We start from the raw sequence: 13,125 nt of genomic DNA, 5'->3' as shown, positions 1-13,125 counted from the left end.
GACATACTCCAAAGAAGGGCTTCGAGGAATTTCCCTGCTAATATGGCGACGGATGAGCCACTTTTTTGCATCTTAGTCGGACCTGGGACATTATACCGCAGCAAGACTTGGATATCTTAATCCAAAGTATGAAAAATTGTTGCAGGACCGTTATAAGTGTCCTGGGTCACAGACTACTGATTTTTCATATGACTGTTAAAAACAATAACTTTTCTACATTTTTCATATTTTCTTGAGACAAACATTAATTGTTAGTTTTACCATTATTTTACGTTTTTTCTTTATTTAAGGATAAAATTGTTTACGCAAATAAATATGGTTTATTTTTTATTCTGATCTCTTTTAGTCAGATAAATGGACTTTATAAAAATATAAACATGTTGCATGTTATTTTTGAAATAATTGAGTAAATTCAAAATATCCCTAGACAGTGTTGATGTGTGGTAGGTCCTATAATATTACAAGTTATTGCGTTTGTGTAAAGATCATATTTACATTAGAAGTAGATATTGATAATTTGGGATAGCGTTCTTAATTCGGATGTGATCGGTTTTACAAATTTTGCCGATGCTACATCTAAATTGTGTCGTACTAATTTGTTGTAGCAGCAGTGGCTATAAACTCAACACTCAGCGTACAACAAAACTGTAAATCAAAAGTTCCTTCTGGACTATCCGGCATTTTTTTGTATTAAACATATGGCAACGTAATTACTATTAAGAATTAAGTATACATATTACGACGGCGACAAAATAAAACATATCAACGTATTATTTGGCCAGAGAGAAACATGTGGCCGGTTCCGTTATGTAACACTTTTTTTTTGATTGAATTAGGTTAGTTACTTAATTAAATAATCACTAATAAAAACAAGATTATTGAGTAACTTTCTATTAAAATTAAAAAATAACTGTACTATACAAAGAGCGCTGTGTTTTTAACGCAAAATCCAATAAGGTCATCATATTTATGAGTTAGTAATGAAAACAAGCTTTTCGGTTTAATTTTTAATGTAATTAAAGAAAAATAACAATATAAAACGTATAAAATATTTTGCGAACAATATTATATTATTTAAAATATATTTTAGTAAATAGTGATCTTACTAGGTACTAGGTACTGACGTTTAGGGTATAACGTTCCACGGAGTTCCTTTCTTCACAATAGTTGGTTTTACCTGTAATAATAACACATAATTATGTAAGCAGTTGATCATATGATTTTATAATTTCATGTAAACCTGGCAGGAATATTGATGGATAAGTGGCTAGTGCCGCTGTACACTTTATACTGCGGAATACATATTATGCAGCGTGAATGTCTACGGTGGCGCAACTAAAGAAGTAACTTTAGTTTAAAGGGTTAGACTATTTACTTATCATATTTTAATCAAAAACTTTTCAATTGTTATTCTATTTTAGACTAGCTTATGCAGATAAGCATGGCATTTAATTTTACTTTCAGCTCACTTTTCAACTTTGTTATGTTATTGATTATATATAATACTTTAAATCTTAAAGTATCACCGTCACTTTTAACTCACGTATATGATACAAGAACGTTATCACACTTCAAAACATTCATTTGTATAAAGGCAGTAGATATAAATTGGTACCTGCTCAGTAATATGATCTTCACATGCCATTCTAATTCGGGCACAAGTTGCCGGTACATCTAGGGTAAATTCCATATCAAAGCCAGCGTCTGATCTAGCGGCTTTAATAGCTTCTTTAATCGCGTAATAAACTGACGCAGCCAAAAAGAGGGGAGGTTCACCAATGGCCTGGAAAAAAGTTAATAAAATTATTACTGAATTTATTTCAATAAAAAAATTATATATCTAAATTCTAAATAGTATTATGAAGGCTTTGAGCTTTATTTAAAGTATTTAAAGTTACCTTTGACGAGTATACAGCTCGTGGATTGGGAGCACCCTTGAGAAGTGATACATTAAATTCTTTGGGTATATCAGAAAATCCAGGTATTTTATAGGCACCAGGACCCTTTGACAGTACTTCACCGCTCGGTGCGAACAACATTTCTTCCATTGTGTAGAATCCATATCCTTGAACGAACGCGCCTTCAATTTGACCAATATCAATAGCGGGATTTAAACTTTCTCCAACGTCCATTACAATGTCTGTTCTTAAAACTTGATGATCGCCAGTTAGGCAATCAATAATAACTTCAGAACAAGCTACACCGTAGGTAAAGTATTCATATAGATCTCCAAAGTTCGTTTCTCGATTGTATTCTATTTTTTGTGCTGCATAGAAACCAGTGGCTGACAAACATACTCTATCTAAGTATGCAGCGAAAACCCATTCTTCCCATTTTCCATTCGGATTACTTGTTTTGTACGGTTCTAATCTCTTGTTTATAGTATTACAAGCATCTATTACAGCCATTCCATATAGGTCAGAGCTCATGCTTCCTGCCGTGGGTTGGCTGTTTGGAACTTTATCCGTTGCCATTTCACTTATATGAACTTTCGATACATCTACTTGCAAAACTTGTGATGCCACTTGTATCATTTTTGTAAATAGTCCTTGACCCATCTCTATTCCTCCTATTGTTAAGAGTACTGAACCATCGTTATATACTAATAATAATGCGCCGCCCTGCATTAGTAAATCAGTTTGAAATGAAATACCATATTTTGTTGGAACCATAGTAATACCCTTTTTCTTCCACCTGTGTAATCTATAGTAAAGAAATTATAATCAATTAACAAAATTATATGCAAAAAATATTTCGTTTAGAATATATCAATATAAATTACTTTACCTGTTAAACTCTTCTACTAATTGTTTTCTATGCCAATAATCAGAAAGTTCGATACACTCCTTCCAACATCGATTTAAAGTGCAATAAGTAAGTTTTTGATTAAAGTGGGTTAAATTTCCTTCTTGGTAAATATTTATATTAACAATTTCCTCGTACTTCTTCCCAAGAACATCTGCTATTTTTCTTATCATAGCTTCTGCGGCTAACATAGCTTTAGGTGCACCGAAACCTCTAAAAGCTGTATTTGATGGCATATTTGTTTTACATAGATAGCCATTCACTTGTATGTTTGGTATATAATAGCAGTTGTCTACATGTGCCATTGCTCTCTCTAACATCTGAAACGAAAGCATTGTTACTGGTTTTTGTTTTACTAGGATTTAAACAAATATCCAATTATTACAAGGAAAGCTTACCGAGCATGAAATGTCCATGTAATTCCCAGCATTAGCATATACGTCGTAAATTACAGCAGTGATCTTACCATCATCATTAAATGCAACTTTATATTTAATAAGCATTGGATGTCTATAACCGGTTAGTTGCATATCTTCATCTCTGTCCAAAACCGCTCGTATTGGTTTCTTCAATTGATATGCAGCAACAGCTACGGGTATTGCTAATACAGCTGCTCTTGTTTCTTTTCCACCAAAACCTCCTCCTATTCTTTTGACTTTAGCTACCACTTTATGATTTGGAATACCGAGTACTTTAGCTGCTGTACCCTGAAAATGGTTTAATTTTTAAATAATTATTTAATATTTTTCTAAATATATATCGTTTTAAGGTACTACTAAATTAGTAATACTAACTGCTATTTCTGCTGGATTTTGTGATGTACATATAATTTCCAATTCATCTTCTTTTCTCGTAGCATATGCCGAAATTGTTTCTAGATAAAAGTGTTCTTGCGCTCCACTTCTAATATAACCTTCCACGATATGTTTTGAGTGTAAAAGAGCTTCGTTTACATTTCCTTTTACCATTTTACGTGGGTGTCCGTCATAAAATGAACCCTGAAGAATGGCTTCTTCAATAGAAATTATCACAGGTTGTAATTTTTCATAAGTGATTTTAACTAAATGTTTAGCTTTCCTGGCTGCGTACTCTGATCTCGCAACCACAGCACCAATCACACAAGAGCGACTAGTGACAATTTTATCGGCAAATATTTGTTCATCTTTAAATATAGGTCCCATTTTATTGAGCTCCGTTGACAAATCTGATGCAGAAAAAAAAGCCACAACATCGGGGTCTAGTAAAGCTTCTGTAGAGTCAATAGATATAATTTTTGCATGAGATTCCGAACTGAGCACTAAACATAAAAATAGTTCACCTTCAACGGTTACAATATCATCGCAATAAATTGCTTCACCAGTGGCCTGTTTCATAGACGACATGTGAGGTAGAGGTTTTCCAACGGCATTATAGTTGGTTTTACTATTGACTTTTATTTCAAAACATTGAGAACTTTTTGGTATCGTGCGTGATAGTTCAGAAGATCCACAGAAATCTTCATTATTATTTTGTAAGCCAATACCTTTTATTTCATTCAATACGTAAATATAAAATCTAAAAAACAAACTAAGGCATAATGATTTTCGATACTCATGCATTCCTCCTGGTGCCGAAATGCTTAAAAGTAGTTCATCGTTAAGTGATTTAAAAACTACATTGACCATATCCTCATCCCATGCGAGATTTTTTAATTTTTCCGATGTTTTAAGGGCACAAACAGTTATTGGACCCATACCTCCGAAACATAACTTAGCTTCTTTTACAAAATGTTTTTGTTTATCAAGTTTAACATTAAATGCCGCTGTTACTATTGATATATCATCCTCTCTCCGTCTGGCTTGCTTGTATGCTTTAAAAAATTGTAAGTCATCCGTAAAAGGAATTTCAATTGCTAGGATTATTTCGTCTTCATCTAATGCTACATTTCTATATCCTCGAAAGAAATTTTGGTCAATGACTACTTTCCTAACTCCTCTGTCAGAACTAGAAATTACAATATTAGCAGAACAAGCCATAAATATCGGATTTAAATCTGATATAGGACTAGCTGTTACAATGTTTCCTCCAATAGAAGCGACATTACGAATTTGACTGCCTGCGAACCAATGAAGTATATCTTTTACGGCATTCAAAACTTTCACCTTTTCTCTACTTTCATGAATTTGGTTTTGTAAGAAATCTTCTACGTCTTTTAATGAAACTGCTGCTCCGATCTCAATACATGACTCTTTTACAAATATGTTATTCATTTCATTAATTAATTTAGGAAAAATCAATATTGGATACAATTTATTTTTAAACTTTACTTCTACTCCAATTTCTGTGTTCCCGACTACAATTTTGCTATATGGGTATTCTTTTTTTAAAACAAGAATCTCTTTGAGATTTTGTGGCCGAATCCATACAACATTTTTGCCCTTATAAAAAAGAAAGGAATTTCTGTAAATATTGTTCAAAATTAACTCAGGAGGGAAAATTGGTTCCTGCGTTGGACTGTAAGGTTGGAACTCCGACTTATTAAATAAAACTTCTTCATCATTTTGATTGAACTTACAACAGTTTTTACCCATAGCACAAAGTTTGGTTTTTTCGTTTTCTGTTTTACCTCCAGTTACTTCTACAAAAGTTTTGAACCCTTCTATTATGGGTCTATATCCCGTACACCTGCACAGGTTTCCTTGTAAAGACGTTTCTATATCATCGTAATTTATTTTAATTTTATTTCTAAGTAAGGCATACATCGACATGACGATTCCCGGTGTACAAAATCCACATTGAGATCCATGTGCGTTAGCTATTCTTTCTTGAACTGGATGTAGTTTATCCTGTACGTTACCGATTCCTTCTACAGTTGTTATAGCCAATCCATGCACAGCGCAAAGTGGTGTTAAGCATGCGTTGACCGCCATATGACTGTGTTATATAAGAAAATTATTTTTATTTGTCTTAAGGTTAGAGAAAGAAGTATCTTTTAAGAGTTTTTACCTTCCCTTTAACTGTACCTGATATACCATATTGAGACCGCATTGTAAATTTTTAACAAGAATTTAACATTAGATGAATTTTGTTTAAAATACTAAATAGTTATCATCATTACATAGCATAAAACAAAGTCGCTTACAACCGTCCGTATTTGTGCTTAGATAGATCTTTAAAATCACATAACGGATTTTAAAGCGGTTTTTTTAATAGATAGATTGATTCAAGTGGAAGGTTTATATGTATAATACATGCACATAATAGTCGAGGAACACTGATAATTTTAGATTTTATTGAAATATTGCCGTAAGTTTTGCCGTAATTTTTTGAGCTTACATTGTTTTATATTTAGTATCAGCATTGCACCCGTGAAAAGCCTGAGTGGGTCGTCAGCATTTCATAAAAACAGATAAGTATTTGAAGTTACTAGTGGTAATGATTGTATTTCTTGTCAGAATACGTAATCTACCAACTAACGCGTACTTTTCATATTATTAAGTTCTGTGTTTAGGTCGAGGTTGAAAAATAAGCATCATGAATAATTAATTAAATCTTTCCATGCAAAATAACGGCTGGAGACGAATTAAATTCAAACAAACTGTTTGTGTTTGAATAACATGGTCATAGTCTTGAAAACGGAAAAGGTAGAGGATCATAGCCGTTCAGCTGAAACGTTTCCTCGTCTCTATCTTCTAAAATGTAAATAATGCCCTCGGACCGAGGACGAGTGAGAGGGAGGCCCCAAGAATTTATTCAAACAGTCCAGTAGAGGGCACCAAATAAACAAATTGCAGTGCGCAAAGATCTGCGCATTAGAACAACGTTTTCCAACTCGATACAAGCTCCACCAATTTCAAGATTTTAATATATGCACTTTTCTTTCAGTTTGATATTTATTGTTATTATGAATTTGAACATAAAATATGCTATATTTCTGTACCTACTCTCAAGTGTAATTATCCTTGTCATTCATATATTCTCTACCCTTTTTTTTTCTCGCTGGAAAAACGCTTTACGCGCTTCCCCCACGAGATGGAAAGTGGGGGAAGCGGGGGGGGGGTGGTACTCCCCGATTTCCTGGATGCCGAGTGCGCCCAGGTCCACCGGGTTTACCCACTAAAAAACCAGCGGTACCCTCTCCGTCTTTCGGCGGGCGCCACGGGATCGCTTACGCATGCTACCGTGAATATATTCTCTACCCTACGTGAAACGTGATTTGTGAACACTATCACAATTATCTATTAAATTTGGAAAAGTAACAAGTAAACTTATTTATTATTAATAATACAAAATATTGGAGTACCTTTATAGAAATACAACTATGTCACAATATATTTCAACAAATTGTCTAAAATTTTCGTCTACGTTTAGAGTAAAAAACATATTACTATTTAAAAAAGGATACTTCACGCGTTTCTCATGTTCCAAGTATTGCGAAATCATGACAGTGCAAGCCCCACAACCCCCTTCCCCGCAGCCGTACTTTGTGCCAGTTAATTGCAGTTTCTTGCGTAAATACCAAAGTAAAGTCCATTCTGGATTCGGAGAAGTTTCAATGACCTGTAATATTAAATTAAATATATCGTTTTAAATCGTATAAGTCACGTAATATAATTGTACCATGAGACAATCAGTACCAGTGCCTCTGTTTGTTTTTCTTAAAGCGAAGTGACAGTGACACAGGTTATAAATCAGTCTTACATACACATAATATACAATTAAGACTCGCTAAATCATTAGGTATCACGTGGTTTTTGAATGCGCGCCTTTTTTAAATAGAATTGAATTTTTTTAATGTTGTTTGAAAACAAAATTGCCAAAACATAAATTGAAGGTATTTAGACTATTCAATGTATAGTACGACACAACTTAGATGTCGCATCGGCAAAATTCGTAAAACCGATCACATCCGAATTGAGTACGCTATCCCAAATTATCAATATTTATTTCTCATGCGAATATGATCTTTGCACAAATGTAATAACTTGTAATATCATATAACCTAATGTATTCGTCAATTTGACACGTCGATTTACATGCACTTGCTTTCTCTGACGCGTGAATCTATAGCGACGAATAGCATCGAATGGCGCGATAGGGAGCTATTTCTATTGGTTGTGTAAATCGTCAGTAATCGGTTTTATTTTCATTCCATTGCATTTTCCGACGCTACATCTAATTTGTGTCGTACTATACATCGATATTGCAAAAAAAACAATACCATAGCGGAAATCCGACCTCAACGCGATTTATTTACCTTCTTAAACATATATAATCTATGTACCTAATTATGTAGCATAACTATATAAATTAAAAAAAAAACACATCAGAATTCAAAATTACAAAAAAATACATAAATGGGTAATGAAAAGATATAACCTAAAAATAAATAACTTTGTATTAAGTACAATCATAATATTGTACGTAGTGTACATTATAATACAAAATATTCTTTATTAAACACCAAAACAAGAATACAAAAGAATGAATAAGGACACAAAAAATAGGTACAAATGTTATTTCATGCTAAAACAACATTCTCTTCAAGAATTGAATTAAATTGTGAGTGCAATTAATTGCAGCTTACATACCAACGATGAGCGAATCAACAGCAGCGTATTTTTCACACATTAATTCGCGCTCTTTGACTTTATGACTACAAAATTGTTTTATTAACAAATGAATATCATCAACAAGCAAATACACAAAGCGTTTCATTAAATATGCGCGGAAAGAATGTAGAAGCGTATAGTAAAATTACTTAAATTATTGTTACAAACTTAGTTATAAATACAGGAATGTTGTATGAAAACAATGAGCATGCAGTCAAAGTCGCAGACACCGCTCTTTCGTGTTTCTAACCACACTAATACACCTGATCCCAAGCACCATAAACTTAAGCTCGAATTTAATTATTCTTAATGCCTTCAATTAATACCTACTTCAAGACTATTCATACTATCAAAAACTTCGTAAAAAATACCTTGTCTGTCAAACTTACCTTTTTTCCATTAACAAAAAAAACTAAATCCGTTTCTCTTTGACTCGGTAAAAAATCTTCAATTTTTTCCATGTTTATTGATATTCTTAATATCTTGTTATCAATTCATTGTATTTAGATAACCACTTGACATCGTTACGCAATGAGCGTTTACTACACACGTGTTGAGATGTCGGAGACCTACGTCCTACTGAGCGTGGGATTAAATTCTTATTCATTAAAATCAGTTGAATAAATTATTAATTATTCATTAATATTTTTTATTGTAATTTATCAATACTATCATATATATTGATAAACTATAAAGTAACGACTGAATTGTACAATACTGGTCGTAGATCATAAATATAATACCAATCAGTAGGAAATGTGAACTAGATATTTTTTCCATGGAATCAAATTAAGAGTCGGGACTGTGATTGAACGGGAAAACATATGAAGCATTCTACTACTATGTATCACAATGTATTGAAGACTAAATGAACATATAAATAAAATATTCATTTTTATTAAAAATTGAGATTCCCTTGTGTAAGACATACGTAGATAGATAATTTTGTGTTTCAGAGCTCCGTTACGTAAATTAATTATTAACATATAAACAATGTAATGTATTATTGCAATTTTACGGTTTTCTTGTTTGACCTACAGATAACTTTAAAATGTGTCTTTTAATAACTTGTATGAATTAATTATACGAGGAAAAATACTAGATACTATAATAATAACATTGCATTATGACCAATGATGTTGTAGTAAACAGATATGTTATTAACGCGCAAAAAGTGAAGACTAGAAAACGTCCTAATTGGGACGTTTGCCTTTAGTCGTTTTACGTAGTAATACGTTTTGCGTAATTAAAACACCTAGTTATACCTTTTACTTATTGTTTTTATCAAGCTATCCTTTTTACTTTTAACGAAATGTAAAAATAAACTAAATAAACGGTCCCCGGCGCTGCACACTTTTTTCTGTTGTTAAGTATGGATATAACATGTCTGTTTATTAGAATATCATTGATTATGACTATTATTTTTGTAATAACCTGGAAATAATTAATTACATTACAACTTTTAAAACTAATCAGATTTGGACATTTGACAAATTAATTACTTGTACTCTAGTATATTTATTTTGAAATTTCAAATTGAACGTGCAAATGGGGAACTTGATAAGTGGTCACCATCATTCACAGAGCCATCTTTAGGAAATGGTAATTATTCCTTGCATCTCCAATGCGCCACCAACCTTGGGCCTACGCCTACCAACCTACTAAGCCCTACCACAAAATACTAATAGCTGTATTCCTGACCGTGACCACGTATTAGATTCAGTTCAGTAAGTTTAGTAAATAAATATATTGTGCCATAATATCGCCCAACCTGTTTCCCTTCACCTTCGAGCATGGAGCATTTGTAAAAAAGGCAAAAAAGCTTCCATAACTTCACTCAATTATACACACAATAATTATTTATTATCGTCATACTGGTCGTAGATGTCATAAAGTATCAATCCTTATCAAGATAAATAACGTTATCTTTATTTCAAAGATGAAAGAACGCATACACAGTTCTCTTAAGGCTATTAAAACTATTGTTCATCCTCTCAACAATACAACCAATACCGACGTATGTCGAATTTTCAACAAGGTTAACTTGACAACCAGACACCATATATAAATTTGTTTTATAATGGCAACTAGTATAAATATGTAGACATACGCATAAAATTTTTAGTACCTATGAGTTTATGTAAAGTAAACTTATTTTTAAATTTTATTCTCCAATTTAAAGGTATTTATTTATACGGTTGTTTATTGTTTATAATTTCTAGATTATTATTCTTTAACTTCTTGTTTATTTAAATACATTATCACCTACGCCTTAAACGAAATCTACAAAAGGATTCATTTTGTTTTGCATAAGGATTACTACTATTCTTCGTAAATATTCGTGTTAGTAAGATTAATACAATATTTTCATTATTATAATGGTATTTTGCAAAAACTTTGACGACACGCAACTGTAAGCGCGCGTGTCTTCGCTACAATTTTTTTTTTTCGCTGGATAAATCTCTTTACGCGCTTCCCACACGTGATGGAAAGTAGGGGGGTGTGTGGGACTCCCCGGTTTCCTGGACGCCGAGAGCGCCTAGGTCCACCGGGTTTACCCACTAAAAAAACAGCGGTACACTCACCGTCTCTCGGCGGGCGCCACGGGATCGCTTACGCATGCTACCGTGGCGCCCTGACGGTCGGCCCGCCTATGCGGGCCTCCAACACCTAGGGAGGATTCTCGGGGTACTGCGACCCCCCCCCCCCCTGCTCCCTGCGGCGCCTATTGAGGCGACATCACTTTTTCGCAAAAGGAGCACATCTCCGACCAACACGTCTCGCTGCCGAGCATTTCATTGACGATGCTCGACAGCGAGAGGTCTCCGCCCATAGACGCCGCCAAGAGGTGCCTCTGGGAGTGGCTCAAGGAGTGCCCCCATGCGGCACACTCACTCTGGGTGTGGTGGGCCGTGTCGACAGGCGCACCACACTCGTGGCAGGAGGGTGACACCTCCCGCCGCGCTATTCCGTGCAGGTATTTACCGAAGCACCCGTGCCCGGTAAGCACCTGTGTCATCCTGAAGGTAAGCGAGCCCTTCTTCCTCGCGACCCAGCGACTAAAGTGGGGACGGATCGCCTAAACTGTCGCCAGGCCTGCCGTGGGTGACCCCAGGTCCTCCTGCCTTCGGGCGATCAGGGCTTTCTGGGCTAGAGCCCTGGTCAAAGCAAAAGTTTGATGCTCAGTTAATGCAAGAAGCACTTAGAGATAAAATCAGATATGAGGGTTCAGCTGTTGAGAAAGAATTAGAAAGCAAGGGTGTTTTAAAGTCAGCATAAACTTTATAAAGAAATTTAGTTCCTAATAGAAATCATGAATTGTACATACATAAAAAAAAAATCATTGAAGTTTCTGCAACAGCTTCTACTTTTTGAAAAAAAAATCTAAGATTATTTACAAACTTGGAATACAAACTACTCATACTATTAATTTGGACAAAGTGAACTTAATAAATTTCTAGTGTATATAGTCATTAAGGAAAAGTGTTTCTTTTCTTAAACTTTATTAACTGTTACAAATTAATCAAATCACAATAGAATTAATAGAAAATATTTACATAAATAGTCTTTTTTATATTACATAAGATATTCGATTGGAATGTTAAAAGATGATATTTTATTTGATTAATTTCTTTAATAATAATTAAAAGTTACATAAAATAGGTATTTACTATCATGTAGACATTGTATATATGTTATGTATTTATAGGGTAGCATGCTTATTATGCAAAATAAAAACTATGTGAAATATAATGTATTTTCTCTTTGATTGATCATAAATTTTCCTATGTTTTCTATTTCAAAATTTGTTTGACACTGAAAGGTATTGTGGATGATATAATATAAGCAATAAACCAATGAGGAAGAACCCTTCCTGTTGGTTAGTGGTCTGCTTCATAGTGTAAGGGAAATTTCTAGTATTGATACATAGTGGTATAACATATTGGTAAGAGAGTTTGTTACATTTATTTATTAAAATTCATCATATTTCAGATAACTAAAAATATTTATGCCCATAAATAAAATTTTAATTAATAAATGTAACAAACTCTCTTACCAATATGTTTTTTTTGTTTTTTGATATGTACACTTATGGTTCATATTATAAATAAAAAAAATTAGTTCAAAGAGTTCCAAGAGTTGTTTTTATATATTCGGAAAATTTGACTTAAGAATTCTTGAATTGCTTTAACTATTTTTTAGGTATCTTTAACAGTTGTTCACTATACTCGTCATTCACATCGCCCTCATTAAATTGTTAGACGAGATATCGGTGTGGCCCTAGGTTCCCACGAGTGACCATTTACAAATTCGAATAATTTCGTCTCGCCACTCCATTTCCTTCGACTCGCGTCCAAAAAATTGCGCTAGGCGCCGATTACAAGCGAGTTGGTACGAAAAATTGGTTCGGGTTTATTATTTAGTGAGTTAAGTAAGTTTGTCACGAGCGTTCATGAGATAAAACCTTGTGACAGACGAACAAATAAGACAGACGGACGCACAGCACAGTATCAGGGTCCCGATTTTCTTTGGGCACGGAACCCTAAAATATACATTATCTGTTTGACTATAATAAATATTGAGCAATTGAAAAGAGTAAATAAGTCGTGAGAAGATGAATCTTACTGATTTAAATATAATTTAATAGTAGGTATTGAGGGTAATTGACGTTTCGTTCGCGATCTATTACCAATTTAGGTATTATTAAAACGCAGCGATTCTATCCTAG

The 13,125-nt window shown here is 33.7% G+C and overlaps 1 protein-coding gene across 1 annotated transcript; it reads right to left on the bottom strand.

Moving 5' to 3' along the window:
- Positions 1-998: 998 nt before the first annotated feature.
- Positions 999-8,989, bottom strand: LOC124531720 (xanthine dehydrogenase-like). Its single transcript, XM_047106232.1, has 8 exons — positions 8,786-8,989; positions 7,190-7,344; positions 3,600-5,718; positions 3,204-3,512; positions 2,788-3,125; positions 1,899-2,703; positions 1,616-1,783; positions 999-1,177 (listed from the first exon to the last, which is right to left on the bottom strand). Exons 1-8 carry the CDS (start codon positions 8,855-8,857, stop codon positions 1,127-1,129), a joined length of 4,017 nt encoding a protein of 1,338 aa, XP_046962188.1. The 5' UTR covers positions 8,858-8,989; the 3' UTR covers positions 999-1,126.
- Positions 8,990-13,125: the final 4,136 nt, after the last annotated feature.

Source organism: Vanessa cardui, chromosome 8 (genome assembly GCF_905220365.1).
Source record: "Vanessa cardui chromosome 8, ilVanCard2.1, whole genome shotgun sequence".
Lineage (NCBI taxonomy): Eukaryota > Metazoa > Arthropoda > Insecta > Lepidoptera > Nymphalidae > Vanessa > Vanessa cardui.
The sequence above is the reverse complement of the archived record's forward strand: the minus strand, read 5'-3'. Positions and strand labels throughout refer to the sequence as shown.

Bases quoted from the DNA above. Each gene is read 5' to 3' on its own strand.
- LOC124531720 (XM_047106232.1), bottom strand. From the start codon at position 8,857: ATGGAAAAAATTGAAGATTTTTTACCGAGTCAAAGAGAAACGGATTTA. The intron at 3,126-3,203 runs GTAAGCTTTCCT...CTTTCGTTTCAG, and splicing joins ACATGGACATTTCATGCTCG to ATGTTAGAGAGAGCAATGGC. The intron at 1,178-1,615 runs GTACCAATTTAT...TTATTATTACAG, and splicing joins AAGATCATATTACTGAGCAG to GTAAAACCAACTATTGTGAA.